Genomic DNA, 24,608 nt, shown 5'->3' on the forward strand with positions numbered 1-24,608 from the left:
CCCTGCATGCATGCACACTCTCAAACACACACACACACACAAACACACACAGATACACACACGATGACTGATGCCTTCTCCCTCCTTCTCTGGCATTCTCCTTTTTCTCACCTCTCTCTGCACCGCTGAGACTTTTATGTGTTTGTCCTCCCTGCAGAGCGCACGGTGGAACCGGTTCTGCACAGCTCCAGCGCTATGCTGCGAGGAAAAGTACTTATACTGTACTTTTTCCTCAACGCCGTTGATGTCCTTTGTCCACAAGGCATGTTTCCCCTTCAAAGTCCCGAGCATGGAGGGGTGAAGAAAAGAGAAATGGTGTCTGAGGAAGAGGAGATGAGGCAACAACGGATAAAATGTGACAAGACTGGAGTGAAATAGAGATGCAAGACTGCAACTCGAGAGGGACAGCACCAACTCCAGAGTGAGGAAAAGGGGACGGAGAGGAGAAATCAAGTTGTAATCGGGAAAGAAACGCGGGAAAAGGTAAAAAAAAAAAAGGGGGGGCTGACCTATACAACATAAGCTTCAATTCTCTTGCACCGTTCTATCCATCGTTTAGCTGTTGTTTACATAGAAATATAATCATGTACACACATTGTTTCTGTCTTGTTTTCACCGTCTAACTCCTCTTGATTTGTATGTTTGGCTCTGCTGTGGTTTCTGTTGGTTTGTGTACCTAAAGTCATTTTCCTTCCTCCCACTCTTGCTAGAAAATGTTCCCCGTCTCCACGCTTCTCCCATTACTCAGCCATCCCTTTTATCTCCTGTAGTTGCTCGACAAAATATGTGTATTTGCCGAAAGATCGCTAAAGGCTAAGGCAGCTTTTGGGGCCCAGTTGCAAGGAAGAAGGGGAAGGACGAACGGGGTCGGTGCACTCACTTTTGTGCTCATATTGTGTCGACGACTGTCTTTTTAAATCTTCACATATATTCTGCAAGGGAGTGGATGTTTTTTCCCTAGCTTTGGTTCTTAGTTTCAGCTGATATGAAACAGTTGAAAAGATGACAACGTGTTTGAGTTCTTTGGCTATCACCTACTGTGGAATTGAATCGTCCCACGCTCTACTTCCCCTAACTGTGTGTTTGTGGTCTCAGTATGTGTCCCACAACTGCATGTCTCAAAGTCCACTAAGACCTAACTCACCTCTCTGAATAGTCTTTGTGGCCATGTAGCACCTCATCCTTGCTGTGCTGTTAGTTCTCAGCTTTGCCTCTGTTGTTTAATATCGACAAGTTAACGTTGTTCCCTGCATGCAAGCTCAAAGACCTGTCTTATACCCATAGACCTATATTCACAGTCTGTCCATGCTCTTAACAAGTCTTTTCCATCTCCATGGAGACCTGATATGAGCTCTCAGTCTCGGTACCCCTGACTGCATGCAAACAAACTCACAAAGACACCCCAGTTATCTCTCTGCCAGGGTGCGCCATCTGGCAAAGGGCAGGAATAGAGTTTCCCTGATCAGTGGATCAGAGGATGACTGCGGGATGATGGTAGTCCTGCCTGAATGCAGGTTTAACTCGAGGCTTAATACTGGAACCAAAGTCAGTAAGCTGATCTTGATGGTTGGCAGCCAGTTTTTGTCCATAGACGAGGTTTAGCAAAGGCCGATGATCCAGATGATTAAACTGAGCATTAATAAAAACGGCTATTTTTTTATTCCAGATGTTATTTTCCATGGTCAAATATAGAGATGCTCAGTTACTCATTGGGCGACATTCATGAGCACAAATTTCATCACGACTTGAGTTGACATGCAGTCTTGAAGTTGAAAACGGTTAAATTCAAGTAATTCCTTTTTAATTTCAGATGCTATTCAGCAGGAGCTATTCCTCCTCAGTCTCAATGGGAAGACATATTTTCAATAGCAAAAATAGTGCAAGTAAAGTAATTAAAATCCAAGACCATTTTGGCCAAAAGAATGACAGGGTATCAATAGGTAATAAAGTCATGGTGTGTGAACTGTTTATATGATGAATTAATCTGCCAAATATTTCCATTATAAATTCAGTCAAATGCTTATTTTGTTCAACTATCTGTCCAAAGACATCCACAGTAAAGGGTAAAATAGCAAACATTCATGTTCATACACCTGCCAGCTGACAGACTTTTCTTTTGGAATCAAACCACTTTTTAAAACACTTCTATACATGTTCAGTTTTGTCCAGATAATTCATTAAACCCCATGCTCACATTTTCTGTTTTGTGGTGTTTGTCTTGGAGATGGCCCGTTGATAGTTTGTACATAGATCACGCCTCTGATTTTTTGGATATTGTCTTATGGTAATGACAACTTTTTTTTGTGATAGAAGGAACTTTAAAATTTAAAATCAATGTAATGTGACATCATGTTTAATTGGTGAGAGCTTCTTTCTCTTTTATTCAGTTCTCACAAACGGAGAATAATAACTCTTTTAGGGTTGTGGAATTGAGACACTATATCGTATTATAACAATGCATGTATAATTTGAGGCATTCACTACATCTCCAAAGCACAGCTTCTCTATAACAGTACTGAATACTTTGGTAGAAATAATGGATTACCCTGGCTTATTGTACTTGCAATGAATGTATCTGTTATTTAAAGCCTCTTCAACTTGAGGCTACCACTTACTGATCCCAGCACAGCTCAACTTCAGAGTGCGGAGGAAGCCATTAATGTGTTTCACTTTATAAAATATAACTCGACCTTCGCTATCAATTATGTAGCTCTGGTGTGAAAGAGATGGGAAAAGGACCACACACACTAGGCGGTCCGGTGTGGAGAGAAAGCGCCGCACCATGTGACTATGTGGATGTACTAACGCTCTCTCACGGTCTGAGCGAGAGCTATTCCCCCCGGACGCAGTGTTCTAGTTGCATCAGTGTTTGTCAGCCTTCTCTAGGACATGGGGGCTGAAATGGGGCTGAAGCTGAGAGCTCCATCTGGATACCCATAGGGCTTTTTGCTGCTATAAGCAAGTAGCAGATAATATTTCTCTCTGTCGCACAGACCTAGAAGTTTTACCAGTGGAAATCTCTCTCTGATTGAAGTTCTTGTATTTTGTTGCAGTTGCAGCAGGTGCATGATCGTTTAGTAACAGCATTACATGTTGTCCACCAGATATTACTGAGAGTTTTGTTCAAGTTAAGTTTTCAACTGTTAAATGTGCCAATCAGTACATACAGGCATTATTTTGTGTTTTTTTGTGGAGAAAAAGCTGAAATACCATATTTGTAAACTTAACTTTTACTACTTGTATTGCACTCAAACTCCAGTATCAGGACATCATGGTGGCTTCAAATTCCTGTCTACCGTATGATGTAATACTATACATTAAAAGCCAAAAAATATAGGATATAAAAGAATGAATGGTTACTAAAAGATATTGTGCACACTTTCTACAGTGAAGTTTCTCTCGGATCACGTACTATACATATTATATTTTCATGCAGTTTATTGCTACAGCATGTTAATGTATGTAAATGTCATGTAAATATCTGCATCTTATCAGTCTAAATCTCAAAGTCGGGCTAGACTTGCAAATTCTTTTTTTAGATTTAGAAACGTTTCAAACTAAAATGGCATGGCAGCAAGAGAGCATTTGGTTCAGCAAAAGCTCCATTGCTTGGATATTTTACTGTTCTTAATCCTCTGGTTTAGCGTAAAGAAATTGTCTGATTGTTTGCCTACATCATGATACATGATTTCTGGGCATTGGCGTACAAATTCCACTCGTTGGAGTGTAGCACGTTGAACATAATGAATGTTATTTTTTTTCTGTTATCCTTCCTTCCACTGCGGTGTTATAATCTCTTCCAGTAACTGAGTTGATATCAATGAATAGTTTCCTCATGGAGGGCCCAGGTGGCTGCCGCGTGTATTCAGATGGAGGCAGATGTGGTGAGGTGGGGGTTAATATCTGCAGGGTCTAGGAATGTGTTTGGAGTCAGCAGCGAGAATTCCTCAGTTCTGCATTAGTAGGTCTCGGAGTTACCTCTTACTTTGCTAAACTACCCCCCCCCCCCCCCAGTGTCTGTCTCAGCCTCCTACATTTGATCTCCGTCTTTATCACCGCCTCCTTCTTTTTTTTCTTGTTTTTTTCTTCTGTGTTCGGCTTGAGTTTTGATCATCTCTGTCTCCGCTCTCATCCCAGGTTTCTTTACATGTCTCGGAGACATCTTAAGAGCCTAAGGAGTTGGGGGCTGGGTAGAAGCGAGAGATAGTGAAACTGTGTGCGAGTGTGATAATTCTCGCACAGCTCTCTCCTGCTGGCACTGTGTCCTCTTCAGTATGTCAGTCATGTATGATTTATGGAGCAGGTTCCTGAGGAATGGGCTTTGTTGAGATAATCAGGCATGGTCTATTCCCTACTTCTCATGGGGTCGTTCAACCGTGGACCAGGAAAATAGTCCCCAAGCACAATCAGGCTGTCTTAAGTGCCGTATCAGATGTTCCTCCGCTGGTAAAATCAGAACAAGGATCAGACAGAAAACCCACTCATGTCGAGAATCCATCCATCGTCTACCGCATCATCTATCCTGTATTCAGGGTCGCGGGGGGGCTGGAGCCGATTCCAGCTGTCATTGGGCAAAGGCAGGGTTCACCTGGACAGGTCACCAGTCTATCCATGTTGAGAGTTGTTTTTTTAATTATTTCTCAATGCCAAGTGTAAGAAAAATGAACATCTCAATTTAAGCTGCAACAGATAGTCTTTGGCAAATACATTTGCTTTCTTTCTGAGAGTTAAGTGAAATACCACATCAATACCACAGTCTTATCTGTCAGTTACACATCTACCACCACTACAGCCAGTAGCCCGTTACCTGAGCACCAAGACCGTAAACGGGGAAACACTAGGTAATAAAATATGCCTTTCAGCATGTGTGTCCATTAGTTAACATTAGATTTGTTTGTAGGTATATTGTTTCCTTCAAAGTGTTTCTACTTGTTTTCAGTCTTGGTGCTAAACTAAGTTAACTGATAGGTGTAGCTTCTTATGTGGTGTACCAACATGACAGAAATATTGATCTGTGTATTTTATTTAATGGATTCATTGGATTCATTCATGTTTTTGGAATAAATATCTTTAGATTTTGTTCTGTTTGACAGACACAACGCTCTGAACTAATAATGGCCACTAAGCGGTTAAACAGCATACAAGTTTGAAGTTCAAGTGATTTGAAGTGTCACTGAATCTCCTCTGGCAACATATTGATGGCATTCACAAGGCTTTCCATTATGCTTTGCAGTGATACACATGCTCTGCAGTGGCGCCGGAGGTGTCAACTGCCTGCGTCACACCGCAACACTCTGGTGTGTGCCAGCTCTCTGGTGCCAGACAGAGAGTAGGAGAGGTGGGTACAGTATGAAGAAAGAGGGTTTAAGAAAAATGAAGGCGTAAAGAAACGGGCCTTGACAAAGCGAGAGAGCAAGCGTCTGAGGGAGGAGGGACGGTTTGATGCTGCAGCAATAGGAGGACAAGAATAAAAGGAGGGTGAAAGGGAGGATGAGGAGGAATCATTTGTGTTTATTGTCTGTCTGTTCAGTGAATCATTAGAAAATGAACATTGTGGTTCAGGGCGCCAACAGTCACATCAACTCCTAAGCAATAAAGAATTCCATCATTCTGATGGTTTGCATCAAGTGATGGTCTATAAACTGTGTGTGTGTGTGTGTGTGTGTGTGTGTGTGTGTGTGTGTGTGTGTGTGTGTGTGTGTGTGTGTGTGTGTGTGTGTGTGTGTGTGTGTGATATCACAGGAAACAGACTTTTACAAGTCAAACATTCAAAAGTCAATAGGGGAAGTAAAACCTGCCGTTACCGGCTGTTCTTTGGTCAGTGTGGGTCATCGGGGTCACATCTGTAAGATGAAAGGAGAGGCTGCGGTTGGTTGCTTCCACAGAGGGATGGAAAGGTCAGGAAGTGGCCCCAGCACAAACACCAGACTCATTGTTCAAGTTCAAGGTAACACTGAATGGGGCTTTCATTCATTTAGCTTGGCCTTTTGGCCACCGACAAGTTGCTGTTTTAAAAAGGGTCGTAATTAGAGGTAAACACTGCCTGTGGCAACGGCTGACGTTGGTGTCGCACTGTTATAATTGAAAACTAATTATGTACATTTGATTTATTTAATTCGATTTTTTTGGGGTGTGTATTGGGCAGAGTATTGCTGGCTATTTCTTTAAGGAAACTTGCAAGTACCATTTTAAAATTGTGCGTGTGTGTGGGTTGTGTGTATGTGCTCACACCTGGCTCGTCCTCAGGTATATCCAGTCTCTGCTCTCTAAGACAATGAACAAGGTCACAGTCAGAGGGTCATATGTCGGTTCAGCATTTCCCCTCCTCCTTCTCCTCTGGCAGCCTGCCTCCCTGGCTCCCTCCCTCCCTCCCTGTTGTGTCTTTTCGGTCGTCAGCTCCTCATTAACTCCTCACAGGGGATTTCCTGTTCGCCTCCTTAGCTTCCCTGTTCCTGTTGAAACTGGAACAGCATATTAGCTCTTTTTACGAAACATGCATAATTCAATCTTTCATGGTTGTTGTCGCTGAATATGCAAACTTAACTGCCTCAGATTTGTAACTACACACTGGGAATGAAAAAAGGTAGTTGGAGCACGGCTAAACGAGCTAAAGTGCCAGATTTTGGGAAGTCTAGGACTGTAATTGATGACTTTGTGCTCTCATTGAGTCCCATGCAACACACACAAACACATAATTCAGAGTCTGACTCACCCCCTTTAACAGAAAGTCAATAACAATATAGGAATGATTAATCAGTCCCTCTTGTGGCCCCTCCCTCTCTACTCACCACCTTCCACTCTCTCTTCTCAACCCCGCTCACCCTCTCTCGGCTTAGTATTGATCTGAATGCATTTGCTTCCCATTTATCCGTTAGCCCCCCTCCCCCATCGCGTAAACACTGCCACTGCATCGAGCGGTCACAAAGAACCTTTTACACAAGAGTGTCTCCCGTGCACACGGACGACACACACACTCGTAAGCGCGTGCACATGCAGCAGTCACACATCAGCATGCATGCTGCCTGGTTTAACTGTGTTGCGAGCAGGGATTCGGCTTGATTATTCTGGAGTGCAAATTAGGAAGGGACCTTTGCATAGTGCAGGCACATTATGTGTGCTTATGTTTCTATGTTGTACACACATTAGCCTAAACACAAGGCAGCATTCTCAAAGGTTTAACTGACAGCTCATTGGAACCCCCCTGCTTTCCCCCTTACCATTCTGGATGGTGGCACACAGGTTGCCATGACACCAGACTGTTTTGTCTGCCCTTTGACCTCTTTAAGGGGTGCTGTGGTCAATCAGGCATTACATGTGAGGGGCAAATAGAAGGGGAGCGAAGGAGGGGGATGCATTTCCTCTGTAAAAATTGGGTCCAAAAGGTTCCTCTATACATCCGCTTTGTACAGAGCAGAAGGTGGGGAGCCTCTGAGAGGCACGCAGTGAAACAAAGACACATGTGCACATAGAGACATGGCAGCACTCTGCAAGGGTAAATGAACTGGGCTGGAGCTCCCAGGGGGTGGGGAGTTATTATGCTCATTGTGCAGTCGGCCAGCTAAAGCTGTTTGGCTGCTTCTTTTGAAGTTATATTTATCAAACCGGAGCAGGAGGCTTAGCTCTCCAGGCTGGTGCATCGCTTTGTCCACACTGCAGAATGCATGTGTGCGCTGAGTTTTAACACCCTCAAATGTTTATCCAAACAATTTCAGACTGACAAAAATAAGCATGAAACTGAATTTGTAACTGTGTGCCACCGGTCATGTCCATCCCTGATGCCTTTAAGCGGTGAAACACTGAAATGGTGTTGTCCAATAGAGTTATCCTCAGTAATAGCTAAAAGCAGATTTCACAATAAGCTCAGTCATGTTGGTATAATTCTGTAAATACCTAAAAAATGTATTACTGGCAGCGTAAAATTTGAGCCTCAAGTACAGCTTTTGAAATGAGGCCAATTATAATGTATTTCACTCAGCAGTGTGAATCGCTTTTAAGGAAAGTCGCTCTGATATGCATGTCATAATAATTATAAAAGTTAGACACTGAGCCTTACTTAATACTTAAAACAGATATCCCAACGTAGCTCTAGAGATTGTCCACAGGAGCAGAAATCCTGAACTCTGTTCGGATGCCTGTTCTTCCTGAGTGACTTAGATGCTGCTTGAGATGCATGAGATATATATTTTTTTCTGATTTGAAAGGACTGCAAAAGTGGCCGTGCATGTTTATATTTCAGAGCTGTTCTCTAAAGTAAGTCATAAGCTTTTCATAGTCTTGTCCGGTGACACTTCAGCTGTTGCAGAGATTGAACCTGTGACCTCTTGGTTAAACAGTCTTTCTGTTCACGAGGCCTGCTTGTCCCTCTAACCTTTCTCTGTGTGTGTGTTTTTGTGTGTTTCAGTCGGGCTCCGCCTCATGTCTTAGGAACACCTGGCACACTTTGACAACACAGTGATCTCAAGGTAACTATATTCCTATAATATACATTTCAATTTTCACTCTATGTACCGATTTACATGTCCATTTATCTGCTCACCTAACCCTCCATTTATTGATTTGAAACTTTTCAATAAACATTACAATCTGTTAAAAGATTAATTTGGCATAGATGAATTTACATAGTCCCTCTGGAAAGTCTTACGATAACGGACAAAGGTGCCTTCACATTTTAATTTTGTAGGTCAGCAAAGTAGCTCAGAGTGTCCTTACTCATAATCATTATCTCTGTATCACCAGTACTTTTAGAAAGGCTGTAAGCCAAGGACTAGGCCTGCAAAAATGCAAAAGCACATACACATTTGTTTAATAAATTAATGCCTCAAGCATAATAGATTGGGATGATTAAAAGGAGCTTTGTATTTGTCCTTGTATGATTTGGGCAAGAAATGATCTTGCTTGGTAATTAAAAGTAATGTAATCCAATGGCTCTCAACATGGTTACGCCTGAGCCGGTGCCTCGTAGCTCACAGTGCTAACAGCTCTACCAGTACAAACTACAGCAAATGTAATGACAGAGCTAACGTCTTTACCTGAAGGGGACCAGGAAGGTGGGCGCTACGCTTCGCAACAATGCCGTCTGTTGGGACAGTGTTATGAGCTGGAGCTGCCATATGAGAGCAGTGCAGAGCAGCAGCCGTGAGCTAGCATGTGGGGCACGCTCACATGCATGAACATGCACTAAAGCACACCTGGCTAGCCCGGTTATCATCTAAGCAGGGAGGAGGTCCAATAGCAACACACAGATGGAGAGCAACTTCATTCTCTCCTCAGGTAGAGGAGTCTTTTTACAGAGCAAATAGTTGTTTACGGCTATATTAATGCTCTGAATGTCAAATATTGTTCCTTTAAAAATAAAAAAATTGTCAAGCCACTGTGATGCTCTGGCTGACAAGACGTTAAGATCCTCATCGCACTAATTTATGCCTAAACATTTTATATTATACAACGATACAAAATGGAAAATGCATCCACATTTCAGTTCATAATAATATGCTCACACATTTTTTTCTTACCAGATACTACCATCAGACACACACACACACACACACACACACACACACACACACACACACACACACACACACACACACACACACACCACTTTTAAACCTAAGATAAATTCTTCCATTGTGCATTTGATTGGAAACTTGATTGGAAACTGAAAGGGCGGAGCTACAAAAGGCCAGACGCACACCAATCCCAGCATACGTAGATTGACAGCTGTGCCATAGCAACAGTTTGGCTCGTTGCCAGGCTGTTGGGGTTGCCAGGCAAAAGGTTCCCATGGAAACATTCATTTTGCCATCTTGTTATGTGAAGCTGGCGTCAACCAGAGCAGATTAGTGAAGGATAGAGCCTTGCTCTCACCTGGGGCAAAAAAACATGCATATTTCTGTTACTCTGTCAAATTACACACATGCAACGCTACGGCTACGTTACTCTCATTCAGAGACGTTTATTCCAATGAAAGGCAACGGCAGAGGTCATACATATATATTAGATCTAGAAACTGGTCAGCTTTGACACATGTTGAAAATCAGCTGGTACATTACATTCAACCTTGAAGTATTTTTCATCTTTTCACTGAGTTACATCATGTTAATTTCATCAGTATAAAAGCATTGAAGGAGAGATTGTTTTGTTGTGCTGACTGCATCTGTGAAATGTTTAGTTTCCTTTATGTGATATCCCAATGTTTCACTGTATGTGGATGATGATCAAGTATGAGAGGAATTTTGAACTTGCAGCGATACACCCCATTTATGAATCACCCCAGATGTTTGTCATGGTGGAGTCGTCCTTCACTGTTTGGACGTTCAGACTGGCCTTCTTAAGGTTGGAGTGAGCTGGAGGGGGAGAAGGATAGCTGACATTGGCACGATTACACTGCATTTCTGCGTGATGTGACTGAAAATATCGCAGACGCTGGGTAGAAAGCAGACGAGACTTTGAGTACGAAAAAAGGCAGGCCGGCATGTGCGGATAGAGGCAAGAGGGGGGGTTAGAGGCGGGAAATGGAGACCCCGTGAGGGCTGAAGCAGGGGGGGGGGGGGGGCTCTAAACACGAACCAAAAAAGAAAGGAGGGGGAGGAGAAAATAGGAAACAAGTTCACCTGGTAACATATTTACAGTTACAGAAGCATGTTCCCTGATTGGCTAAAGGGTTTTAGGATCAGCCATCTAGTTTCTTCCTCTCTGTCTGCCCTTTCTCATGGACGTCCATAACCACACGCAGTTCAACACGAGGTCTGCAGAAAGATAGGTGTGGTCTGTGATCTTAACTCCTGTATTGTATGGTCTTTTGTTGGAAAATGGATGCCTTGCATCCCACAGGCCAAACAGTGTTTTGTAGAAACTGCAGAGCACCCACAAACTGCTCTCTTTAGTCAATGTTACAGTCTGAGAAGTTTTTACTTCACAGGGTTTTTTTTTTTTTTTCTTGTCACATATTTGAAATTCTGAAAGCATCTTTATGCCGTGGATATATTTCTGTTTTTGTGAACATAGCATTTACATAGCATATCCTCTTGCCCCAGTTATGTCCGAGTCTGTGCTCAGGGTAATGCAACACTCCTGGCTTGTAGCTGTTGGAATGTAGCATTGTGCCAGCAAGAATAGTACAGTAGCATGCAATAATTACGACTCTGACAGGTTTCAGTTTTAAAGAGATTTTTCTTTTGTTTGATTCTTTTTTTCACATGGTGTGACGTGAAGGAAATTTGATTTTGGCTGTGTAGCAGAAGTCACCCAGATTTAGATATCACAGCTGACAGGGGACTAGACGGTGATGACAGTGTTACGGCAGATGGCATTTAACTCCCATGAAAACCTGTCAGCCATTAACTAGAATCAGACAGCTGATGTGGATGAAATGTTGCAGTGTGTATGAATGTTTGAAAGTGCAAAGCCAAACAATATGGTTTGAATAATGAGCTGGGTACAAGAAAGGCTGCAGATTTTTAAATGTCTCCAGGATGTTGTGGGATGTGAGATTGTGTACTTGTAACATCCTGTATATAACAATGCTAGGACAGCATTGAGAGAACAGCAAGTAGTATAGAGAAGTTTGCACAGTCGCCAGTAGAGGGCAATGACTCCTAAGAAATAGACGCATATACTATGAATGAACATTGAAGCCTTTGTAGTACTCACACCTGCATGAGAGGCTTAGATGTGTGGAAATTTGATTTTCATAGGTTGTCAAATTTCAGACCAGCAATTTTGACAAAGATGCAACTTGTGTGTCATATTTTTGTCATCTCGTCTTATACCTTCCTACAGTATATTTGATTATGTCAGCTGCCTCTTCTTTGTCCTCCACCTGCATCTGTTGGCATATATGCGATTGAGACTCCTGCTCTACATAACTTCCAGGCCGTTAAGCAGCCTTTAATCCGAGCTCCTCCACTGCAGCCCTCCCTGTTGCAATACGTCCTTCCAATCATGAGTGCAGATTTGCAACCATTTCATGTTGTAGAACGGCAACATGCATCCCTTTTCCACCTGTGACTTTAAACTACTACTACTACTACTAACTACACCTCAGGAGTGAGGCATGCGGTAATCGGCTGACTTGTAGACCGGAGGCAGACAGGTGTACACGTAGTATATGTGCACAGACACCTTGTCCTGCTGGTGAAGATCTTGTCTGGAGAGCAGCTCTACAGTCTGTGCTCTGCAGTGTGAGGTAGTTGGTTGTATGGTTTCGCATAATAAACAGCACGGAGATAACTGTACAACCTTCTAGCTTTCCCTGCGGAGTCACTCCTTGCCACGTCTAATGTACCACCAGCAGAGAGGTAAGTATGTTGTTACTGCGCGTGGGGATCTCCTAATTGTTAATGGCATGACTCGTCCTTTTCAACGGCGATAACCTCTATCCTCCGAAGATCTAATCAGACTCTCTCCCCCTTGGACAAAGTCCTGATGAACCCTTTCTAACTTTCCCATGAGACTGTCTCTCATTTTGTGTGCAGTTTTTGTGGCAACTGGGCGGTTTGTTATGAGGACCGCCTGCTGTTTGACGGACAATCAGTAGTTCCTACTTTATCCTACTTTGAGGTCAGGTGAGGGACAGTACGGGAATTATTAATATGGGGAGGGGAATTTCATTCAGCGTTTCGTTTTAATCGACCCTTTGACTCAGTTTAACTGCAATACTACCCCACCCCTCATAAACGGTCACTGAGTTACTGAAAGTAAAGCTCTGATAACGAGCCACTGTTGCATACGGTCAAAGAGGCAAGGTAAGAATGACATAATTAATCCCCCCAGCCCTAATAGAACATATAAATTACATGAGTCACACACATTACACACAGCCTTGCAAGGGAGAGCCTGGCAGTAATTGGTGAGATTCTCGTAAGGCCATTGTATGTTACAACAGGTAGAGGAGCCTGATGTTATACTTTCACACACCTTTCTCGACTTCCTCTGTGTTGCCACTTTGCAGTCCTCTGCATCCATGCCACAATCGCACACATTTCTCCCGTTTCATTACCCTCCTCCCCCCACTCCTCCTTTCCCCTCTGTATGTCAGACTGGTGGTTGAGACGGCAGCCATCTGCACTGCGTTATAGCCAGCTCTCCTCCCCTCCTAGAAAAGGGGGGCTGGAGGAGGGGGCATATATCAGAATTGTGCTGATTCGGCACTGTCAGTCGAAGTGTTCTTTATCTTCCGCTGCACAACGCTGCCCTCCTGCCAGAGGAGACGGCTGAACGTCTGACAGTTGTAAGGTGTGTTGGGCAAGGATAATGCACATGGGAGGAAAAGCTGTGTGCCCTCATCCTCCAACTCTCTGTCTTTCATGTGGTGAAGATTTTTAACCGGTGACCGATTTATATTTGGCTCCTTTCTCAGCATGGCAGATGCTGCACACTATGCATATGCGTGAGCAGATTGTTATACAAACGTATTTTCATACAACCATATGCATGCGTTTCTCAAATGACTTTCACGGTTGGAATCGGGAGCAAAACGCCACAACCTCCCCCAGTATAAAGCATCACGGCTTCCTTGAAGCCCCCTCAAAATTCCAGTTTACCCGTCTTTATGCACATGCACTCCTTTTATGAAAACAGGTGTGATGAGAAGGAGTTGGCTTCCAAAAAAATGATGCCATCTCCTTTCTCTTGGGACTTTGCCGGAGAACTAGAGCATCCTAAAACAGACGAGGCAGACACCATCCCAGACTGATGATGTCATCCCTGTGAAGCACTCCCAGTGCTTTGTCTCTCAGTGGCACTGCAGAGTGCAGCCGCAGGCGCACACATACACGCGCACGCACACACATCCACACCCAGACACACACCTGTCTGTGACATTCTGCATTTGTCACTCAGGTCCAGACACTGCTCATGCCAGAGAGAGCTGTTATTTCTTGGTCTTTAAGTCAAATTGGGGTCCAGATCGCCACCGTCTCCGAACGCCATGCTGTAACGTAGCATTCAAGCAAGCGGACAGACGGAGGCTCCTGCACTCCATATTGCTAATGTACAGGAATTTGTCTTAACACAGGATCAGATAGGATATATATGCTGCGCAAGCACATAATGCACAGCAGCTCACATTGAATGCAAAAGGACAGTGCAGAACACACAGCACACATAGCAGATACTGTTAACATATTCAGCATGTTGTTTGTATGCAAATGTATGTGGTATGGCATTACAGTACGATTGTGGCTACGGAGGAGGATGTGAAGAGTCCTGTAGTGCATCGGAGCTGTGAATAAGACAGTTACACAGAATAGGATCAAAGCAGGAACCAAATTCAGCTTCACTGTATCTAGAATACCTGCTGCTATTTTGACACAGACTAGTCTATAGGCAATGTGGGTACATCGTGAATATTCATGAGGTATTATGTATGTATAGTGTAGTGCTTTTATTCTAACCTACATTTCTGAAAGGTTGGATGCTCGTTGTGCATATTTATGAACCAGAATGAGAACCTCATCTCTAAGCCTTTTGAAAGAAGGTGAACACTTTGTCTCGATCGATTCCCATCATGCATAGTTTGTCAGTTCTTGCTTTTCGATGAGGGGACTTTTAAAATGCTCATCAACGCCACAAGAGATTGATGTGCTTATTTATCCCTGGATTTTTCTCAATTTCATACCTTCATTTTTGTGGTGAGGTGTCGTCACGAGCCCCAGTCTCTAATCGCTCCTTCAGGCCAAAAGCATTATCTTTTTTTTGTCAGTTTACCCTTATTTGCTTTAAATGTGTGACACATTTGTGATATTCTCTGTCCTCCAACACGGTCAGAACACTTTAGGGCCATTAATGATGCTTACACATCAAGCATAGTGTTTATGCTCCATCTCGCTGAACAGACAGCCAATCGGTGGGTCTAAATTAGATTTACTTTCATTTCTGAATTTCCCTCAGGGCCGTATGATTCTGTTATCCAACAAACACAACTTCGACGGTCCTCTCGGAGAGTAGCACAATAATACAATCAAACTACTGTTAGACATGTCAAATTATTACATTTATAAAAAGAACGTGAGAGAATTGAACATTTTACACAATATTAAACATGCAGTGTATGCATGCAACACGAAATGGGTGGGTGTGCATGCAGGTTTTATCCTCAGTGTTTCACTGTGTTTAAAGAGGCTCCATTTGGAGGGGGTTTGGTTGCACTGAACAGCAATCTATACACGTTGTCCACCGCTGATGTAAAGCTGTTTAATCAAGCCTAATTCTTGTAATTGGTGACGCTTGCCATGACAGGGTTTATTTAGTGCTTTCGGTGTCACTCCGCCTGCAGTTTACAGTCGTGTAGGCGCAACACCATAAATCCTGTAATCAGTTTGATGATGGTATGATTGCTGTAGGCATAGGAGGAGGCAGTAATGTCAGGCGCTCAGGTTCACGGGACTCCTGGGCTTCATATTTTCTCTCTATTCTCATTCTATTAGAGATTCTGACCCTCCCCCTACATCCCCACTTTCTGCTAGCCTCTCCGCCACCCTACCTCCCTCCCCCCACCGTCTCCCTCCCTCCCTCACACACACACACACACACACACACACACACACACACACACACACACACACACTGTTCCTCTCTTACATAGACACTCGTACAAACACACAAGCATGTACTCACTGCATTCTTATTCACTCTCTTTCCATCTTTCACACGTTCACACACATACACGTAGCCCACAGACTGGAGTGTGTGTGTGTGCGTGTGTGTGTGTGTGTGCATGGGGGGAACTGGGCTAGTGGAGATGTGAGGCTTGAAAAACGTGAGAGGAAAAAGGGGGAGATGGAAGGATGACGACTAGAGAGTGTAAAAGAGGGGGAGAGGAAGGAAGACAGGAGACTTTGAGGTACAATGAAAGCAAAGGGAGACGACTAGAGACCATGAATGCAGCACAGAGGATTCATGTGAGTGTGTGTTGTCTGCAAGTGTTGGATAGCATGTGCACCGGGAGGTTTGGTGTATAAGCAGGCTTGTGAAGCACGCTTTTTACTCTCTCCTGTATTTTCCTCTTGTTTGCAGCTCTGTGCACTCGTGACGGCAGCCCTCTGAGACAAAAGGTGAGCAGCTGTATGGATGTTGGTGTTCGTCAGGCAGGTAGGTAGAGAGCAGAATAATAGAATCAATACTATTGTCTGTAACCTACCTGCCGCTGGGCTCTCTGTCTGGCCCCAGCATAGAGCATCAGAGAGACGGAGAGGAAACACAGACTCACTCTGACTGGGAGAGAAAGGAAAAGAAGAAGCTGACTGTAAGATTATTCCCTTTTTTTTTATTACTACGTTTTCACCCACAAGGTGAATGCAGATTAGGATTGTACATTTTTGATGCAGCGCTGACATGCATTTTTATCTTCAACTTTTTCATCACTTATTTGTCACATCCTCTCGTTTGACAGTAATGGATCCAGTCATGTTTGTCTGTATGTCTTTTAGCTGTATATATTTGTAGTATGGATTTGACTGTGTCTGTACATACTGAAAAGCCTTTTAATTAGTGTCCAGACTGCATTTTGTCGACAGGTCATATTTTATGTTTTCTTTGATTCGCACCTCGTTTTGATTATCCCTTATTTAACACCTTATTTGTAACATCAGATGGAAAAATAGTTTATCTGAATTTCACCTCATTCTTATACCCTTTATGAAATCTGGCAGGTAAATTAGTCAAATTAGCGTCTGTTAAGGAATTTAAATGTTATGACTTTCAGTGTTGTAGAATATGCCTTTACACCTGCTGCAGTTATCATGAATGGGATCGACACAGAAATGTTCTTTTCTTCATTTTGGTGGTGCTATGTGACTTGGCATGATACATTTACAGTTGTTTTATTAATACTGACAAGAGTGACAGTATTTTAAACAAACCTTAAAAGCTACCAGATAAATCCATAGTTCATTTCTAGGTGAAGTTATAACTTATGTGTCTGTATCTGTTCCCTCCGCTCTGATCCGGCTTCCATGTGTGATCTGTCACATGCAACGTTAACTGAGACTATCTGAAAATCGCTCCTGGATTCCTGTATGTCTGAGGCCTGTAGCTCACAACGTCTGCCTGTATTAAAGGTAATGCGTAACGTGTATTAATGCAGCTCCTTTTGATGCAGGTCATGATGCAGGTACCTTTTAATTCACGGTGAGGCGTTTTACGGGATGAGCATATAACATTTTATGAGTCATAAAATGTGCAAATTCCACTTTTCCACATATATGAACATATTCAGTCCCCCCCAGTCGGCATGTGTCATACTGTCTGTCTACCAGTGGGTGGCATTGGCTTCTAAAATTTTACGCAATTCTTCTTGTTCATTCATCACCGAAATATACAGAATGTAAAAAAAAAAATGATAGTCTGATGTTGTCTAAAGTGTCATACTTTTAATTAATTTGCAGGTGGATTTCTGTCTTATATGCCATCCTTGTCCTGCTCTGTTTCATCATAAGTGGTAAGTCAGAAGACAGATCCTGTCATGGAGTGACATATTAATAATAAGAATGACTTTTGGTCCTGTCATTTCATCCAGACTGTAACATCATGAAAATTCACTGTGGAGGATTAAACCTCAGCAGGAACTGAAAATAAATATAGGTTTTATGACACATAAGTTACGTTTGAGAAAAGATTCTGCGATTTGTGTCATAGAGGAAAGTGTTCGGGTAATTATTAACATCTTAAGATAAATGTTCCTTTCTTTGACATTTTAGTTGTTTTAGAATATAATTCTGCTTCTGATGTTTCTCACTTAATGTATTATGTCTATTTTTAAACTCACTGATCTCAGAAAAGCTGTTAGACACTGTAATTTGTCAATACTAGCTCAATAAATCATGTTCAAAATGCCCGTGACATTTAACTGTTTAAAATGAATTGTTTCTCCTAAATGAATTGTGTCTCCTCCACAATGTGCTAGACTGCTGCATTGCTGCGATCATTTGAGCCCTGCTGTGAAAAATGTTACTTTGTTCTCAGTGCTGCGCTGCAAGGCAAAAGATTGATGAATGAAAACAAATATGTCATGACTATGTTTTTATTGACCTGAGGCCGACCGGTGCCGCAGAATCCAAATGTCAGATGAGGTCACGTCTCTCCCTGTGGAGCAATTCTGCGGCACTTTCTTTAAATAAGTTTCATCTCTGCGTTACGCTTTTGTACTTGAAATGCGTATTTAAACCCTCCTCTTTGTATTTTAATTTCTCAGTATGCCCCTCTGTCCCTGAGACCCTTAACCTGTGAGGTCAAAACAGGTCACAGGTGAGGTCCTCGGGAACAGGGCTGCATTCAGTTTCAACGTCCTGCAAAAAAAAGTGGTATTTCGGTAAAGAAACAAAATAATATTCCTCGATGGATGTTTTTCTACCCAGAAAATAATCTGTTGTGAATCTGTAATGTTTCCTTCTGTTAAAAATGCAATCTAATCTTAGTATCCAGCTGTGTGTTTCTTCAGTATATGGAATGTTTTCAGTATATGTTAGACCTGCCATGTCATGAAGAAGAAGACCCCTCCACCTGCAGTACAGACACTCAGGGGGCTAACCCGATTGGCTGACTTTGTGTTATAGCCCTCAGGGGCCAATAGGAAGACAGCCGAGGGTTGTGACCCCGTCATATATGTCGCCTTTTAAAAATCAGTTATTTGTACATCACCATGTTTTGTACTCTGTGTGTGTGTGCGTGCTTTGTCCTTGAAAAGTTTATACCTCAGTATGTGAATAAAATATACTAAAATAAGGTGGTTCTGTTGTGTGAATTTATTTTGAGAAATGTTTTTTCTGTCAGACACAAAAAACTCTACAGGTGTTAACTTTGCGATCTCACAGTTCCCCTTTCGTTTTCTTCACTTATCTTTGCTAGACGGAGTCAAATTGCTTCCTTTCTACACAAAGCAGCAGTTCTTCAAATTAGTCGAACGTAATCGAAAACATCTTGTGAATATGATTTGCTTTTCTTTAAAAAAAGGGTGTCGTCTTTCACATAAACGTTTTTTTTTTCACTTCTTGTTATTGTGTGCAGATATGAGTGAGCAGATTTTATGCTTTTATAAATGCTCATGAGGAGATTTTTATGAACGTCTCTTGATGCAACCCATGCTCTATACAAACATAAGAACATGGACTTTAACACACAGACACGTATTTGAGCTTTTCCACGTCTGACCGTCTGACTTTGGCGGTCCTGGAGCAGACTCTTGCCTAATATTGATTGGTTTGTCTGTGTGGAGACAGATGAATGCATTAGTACCCAGCTCACCCTGCCACTGGAAATATATTAAGTTCATGTATTAGGCACCCTGTCTGGTTGCCATGGAGATGCGCCAAGACTGAGGGACCAGGGAGGAGAGGGGGTGGGGGACGAGGAGGATGGGGGATACAGGATGTGATGAGGCAGTCGACTTGATTTGTAGTCCCGTTCCCTCTTCCTCCTCCTCTGCCTCCGTCTGTCACTTATGTGTCCTCTCTTACCTCTTGCACCCTTCTTCTCTTTGTTCCTCCTCGTTTTCTTTTTTTCTAACATTATTCCACCCCTACTGTTCACATTCTCTGAACTCCACCAACAAGAATTTCTCTGTTCTCGCCGCTCAGTGCTATTGACAATCCTTTTGTTCACATTTTCTTTGTGACTCTCACTTTCCACCTCACCAACCTCACACCGCCAACTTTCACTCTTTTTGTATATTTGTCTTGAGTTTTCTTACCAACACGCTTTCCGCTTTGTCCCTACACAAGCATTTAACTCCATCTTCATCTGCCCCTCTCCCCCACAACGCCGCCTCCCACCTTGGCTCGCTCCATCTCTGGGCTCTGCAGCAAAACTGGTGCATTGAGGCAGCAGGAAATGGGGAGAGACAATAGAATGGAGGGAAGTGTAGAGGGGAGTCTGTGATGCTCTTTTCCTCAAACCCAAGCATGCTGAGCAAACAGGAGCAGGACACTTTCAACATGTTATGTTTAATTTCATGTGGGCCATGCACATAAATTCAATATTGAAGCTTTGATATTTGAAGCTTCTGGAAGGTTTAAACCCCCGGAATGTCCACATGCGTTGTCACCATGAGCCCAGGATTCAAATGAAAACAATTCATCCAGTTTTGGTGCTCATGCTGCAAAATGTGCACATCTGCTTTGTGTCTCGTGTGCGTTAGCCTGCTGTTCGGGTCCTCTCTGAGCTGCTACCAGTGTTTCATTGATGTGCAAGACAGTAGTCGCCTGTGTTGGGGTCACGTTTTGACTGCACACAACGTTAGGAACGTTGACGCCTGCTTCAGGAAGCTGGACCGCATATTCAACAACAACAAGAGAGTAATTGAGGCTGGAAGAGTGGGTGCGTATTTTGTTTTTAGGATTTGTTTTCACGTGTAAAGTAGCACTCGTGTGATGCGTGTCCCTCTTCCAGGTGACGGCTACGACAAACGGCTGAGTGAACTTCTGGATGCAGAGATCCTCCCCATGGTGGACGAGTTCGACAATAAGCTGAATGACGGTAGCTGAACACCTGCTCACACGCAATCGTACCAGTAAATGAGTCTTTCGAGCTTCAGAATTGGTCGGAAACTGAGGGGAGTTAGAAATGATGCCCTAAAGGATGTGTTGAGCCAAATAATTCTGTCTTCCTCCTCCTCCTCCTCCTCCTCCTCTCCATCCATCAGACACAGTGTATGAGGAAAGGTTGCAGACCGCAGCAGACAATTTCATTGCAGCTGCCTCCAAACTGCCTAGAGGTGAGACATGGTCCCTTCCCCTTTTCCTTCATCTTTTCATCTACGTTGAGGCCCATATTGGATCATTACAGCTCCCTCTGATCTCTGTATTCTCTTTAATAAGCTAGTTACCTTATTTCAGCCTTTCATATACTGTGGAGAATAAAGGAAGGAGTCCGATGGAACTGACTCATACTTCTTGACGTTGGCACTGAATCAACTGTTCAAGATGGAATTAAACCTGAGTTTACTGACTTATTTTATTTTCACAGTCTCTGGATGCTTCCCTCCATGTGGTCAGTGTCTTGTTTGTCTCTTCAAATCATCATTTCTGTCAGAAACGTAATATTTTGTAGACGTATTAGTTTCATGCACCCATCAGGTTTTCAGAGTGCAGGTGCGGTATTCAACTGTATCACCTGCCAGTACGACTCCTGTGAATTCCCCCTCGACTGCCCAGGTGAGTATTTATAATCCAAACTGTCGGATAGTGACACTGTTACAGCACATTTTATAGGGAAAAAAAAGAGGTGTTCTAATCCAGACATGACACATCCTTACATAACTATATTCTCACCTTCATCCGCTCTTGATCCTTGAAATGCTCCGTTTTTTCATCCTTGAAATGCTCTTAGCTGAAAGTCGAAATTTGAAAAGGAGACCGAGGCGAGGTTTTATTTCCACACATTATATCTTTTGCACAGAATCCCCAAGGTACCCTTTAAGTCCTTGGCTTCTTTATGCAAGGTGACAGTTAACTCCCACGCACGATGGTATTCATATCAACCCTTTACAGCACAGCCGCTGTTTAGCATATCATCACTTTTACTCCACTCCTCAGAGACTGGGCTTAAGTATTATCATTAAGGCAAGAGCTGCCCCCCTGTGAATGTAATCTGTGCATGTGCGCGTGTGTGTGTTACTGTATGCACATGGGTGACTATACGTTTGTGTCAGTTAAAGAAATGAAGACAGCGGAGAACAACGGGAGCCAAATGTGGTGCAGAGTGCCATTTCACCTACCAGACGATCTTGAGGTGATCTGGAGGTTTGCAGAAGAGGTACGGCGAACCGTTCCACTGCCACTGCAATACCTTTTTAAAAGAATAATTCAACAACAGTAAAACCCATATAGCCTTTTCCCCAAGAGTCAGATGACAAGATTAGTAGCACAGTCGTGTTTTCCCCGTTAAATACGAAGCTGGGGACGGAAGAAAGTTAGCTTAGCTTAGCATAAAGTGTGAAAGCAAGATGGTTGGGGTTAAAAAGTGACAAAGCAGCGTTGGGAATTAGTTACTGGCATAAGTTCAGTAGATGTGGGTTTTAAGAAACATCACTCATCCTGAGATTACAATTAAAAAATGTAAATATCTTGCTTACTAGAAACAGGGTTTGTATGAACATGCTGGTTTGCATGACGAAGTGCAGATAGTGCTCCATTGGTTATTTATTGGGGGAAAAAGCACACATTTACCTCGTTGTGCTAAAACTGTGGATCTTTGATGAGTGCTGTGTGACCAACCAGTAGCCTATATAAATGCTGTTCCTAGCCACATGATAAATGGTAACAGAGATATAGGCTAGGTCTTATCAATACATACTCAACTGCTTCCACACTTGACGGATCCATAGTGATTTGCTGTAGCATGATCCAATGACAAAAGTCTCATTGAAAAGACGAGTGTAGCACATCCACAGATGCATTCATCATTCCAGCTTTATGAATTCCCCTTTATGAATTCCAGCTTTATGAATCCGTCTTGGTATCTGAACAGATTGGCATGAATGAGTTCTGCTGACAGTATTTGTACAAATGTATTGGCCAGGTGAAAACACAGCAGGTGGATCGGTTTAAAGAAGTGACCGCAGGCCTGGACAGGCTCTTTTCCATTCGTTCAACCAGCTTGCAACATCAGGGAACCTATCAGTGTGAGATCTACTCCGGCCGACGCTCCATTGTCAGGCTATACTTCTATCTCACAGGTAACACCATGCTCCACATTTAGGAGAAATAATTGGAAATTGTATTGAGCAATTGGGGGTCATTTGTACGGGAACACAAAACAATGCTTTTATACTTAAGGAGGGAATATTCTTAGAATATAGATAAAGTATAAATATACTTAATGAGGGCTGCCTTCCTCATTTGTGTTCAAAGGTAATGTCAAAATATGCATTATATATACATATATTTTGATACTATAAAATGTTAAAATCATCAGTATAATTGGTAGGCAAATAAAATGTTTTCTATGGGTGAAGATTTAATTTTGTTTACCTTATTAGATGTAATGCCTCCCAAGATAAATGATACAACAGATGAATATTAACTTGGGAAATAGGAAGCCTGAGTACAAACATATTGAAAGATAAAATCAAATGCTTGGAATGAGAAACATTCTTCAAATCTGAGGAAATATTTACATATTATGAAACAAAATGGGCTAACATGAAGTGAAATAATTTGACTCAATTAAATTTTATTTATACAGCCCCAAATCACAAATTTGCCTTAGACAGCAGTACAGTGTACAACATCCTCTGTCTTGGGACGCTCCATCGAAAAACTCCCTAAAAACCAAGTGAAAAAAGGGAAGAAACCTCAAGCGGCCATCAATGAAATGAGTTCTGATGTATGAAAGTGAGAAGATGTGTATTTATGTATATCCATGTATGGATATGCATATTCATACAGCTTTGCATGGGTGCATAATTGTGTATATACTGTATAATTATCTTTACTGTATTTCCTGATTACGTATTCATGTAAATTCTTTCTAAGCTCCACCGCATTAAGGACAGACATTTTCTTCTTTTAAAGTATGCTTTATTATACCTACAAGTAAATGGGGGGTTATAGACCCACTCATGACATAAATAATGTCTTCAATTAGTGTTAAGAAAATCTCACACATATTTGTGCTAGAATATCATGAAATTGAAATTCTCCCTTGTGTTTTCTCTCCACCCCTCTTTTAAAGTCACCCCCCAGGTTGTGGCAGGCCACACAGAGCTGCAGGAGATATTCGACCTGTCTCTGCTCCCAGGAGGGCGGTTACTCCCTGCGCCTGGTGGCTCCCCCCACTCCCCCCTCGTCCTCCTCCCCTCGCCACTGCTTCTCACCGCCTGTTTAACTGCTTTGCTCCTGCTGCTGTTCCTCTCCCTGGGGTAAAACAAATCTATTAATTCTACACAATGTGAGACACCGACAGAAAAGTGACTTACAAATGCACACCTTTCCTGTTAAGTCAAGATGCGCCTATGGCACATATTTGTTGGGATCAAATACTGTATTCCACATTTTCCTTATCTATTGCAGAGCTCTATATTGGTCATCAAAACCAGAGCAAACGTGTCACGTCGAACAAGCAGACGGAGATGAAGATTTAGGATTCTGAGAGTTTGGAAGATTCATGTAGTGCAATAAAGGCATTTCACCAATCCTCAGGTCTTCTACAGACTGTTAAGTCATAGCTTCCAGAAAGCCCTGTGTGTGGCTCGTATCACCACTAGAGGGCAGGATGCACATCTCTGTCTGTGGTGCCTAGTCTACCCTGTGCTGGATGAAACCATCACATTCATAGCTGTGACTGATGGAAGCATTTACAACCTTTATTCTTCTACAAAAACACTCTGTATTGCTTGTTTGTGTCTCACAGTGATGGTCAGTAAATAAGTAGATAAGTAATCTATAGTTAAAATGAGTCTCATTTCAATCAACTACAACAAATAGGCTGCATTGAAATGCATTTAAGTCATAACAATTAATAATAAACAGGACACCATGTTGCATTATTCACTTTTGATCTAAATATCTTCCACCAACTGTGTCAAAATACAAATCTAAAAATGGATTTATTATTTGAGGTTATTTAATTTGAACTTTGCTGTTACATTTACATTGAGTCACATCAGGTTG

The 24,608-nt window shown here is 42.5% G+C and overlaps 1 protein-coding gene and 1 long non-coding RNA gene across 2 annotated transcripts; both read left to right on the forward strand.

The window, feature by feature from the left end:
* Positions 1 to 16,240, forward strand: LOC311024536. The gene is made up of 3 exons (XR_014598311.1): positions 1 to 483; positions 8,402 to 8,462; positions 16,018 to 16,240. It is a non-coding gene; the product is annotated as an uncharacterized lncRNA (long non-coding RNA).
* A 3,859-nt stretch (positions 16,241 to 20,099) lies between these two features.
* On the forward strand, positions 20,100 to 23,861 carry spaca6 (sperm acrosome associated 6; the record flags this gene model as incomplete). The annotated part of the gene is made up of 8 exons (XM_084026952.1): positions 20,100 to 20,313; positions 20,386 to 20,472; positions 20,639 to 20,710; positions 20,962 to 20,985; positions 21,072 to 21,149; positions 21,647 to 21,750; positions 22,516 to 22,672; positions 23,671 to 23,861. The coding sequence occupies 8 exons, from the start codon at positions 20,100 to 20,102 to the stop codon at positions 23,859 to 23,861; spliced, it is 927 nt and encodes a 308-aa protein (XP_083883078.1).
* Between the last annotated feature and the right edge of the window lie 747 nt (positions 23,862 to 24,608).

Source organism: Eutrigla gurnardus (assembly GCF_963514095.1).
Source record: "Eutrigla gurnardus genome assembly, chromosome: 14".
Classification (NCBI taxonomy): Eukaryota; Metazoa; Chordata; class Actinopteri; order Perciformes; family Triglidae; genus Eutrigla; species Eutrigla gurnardus.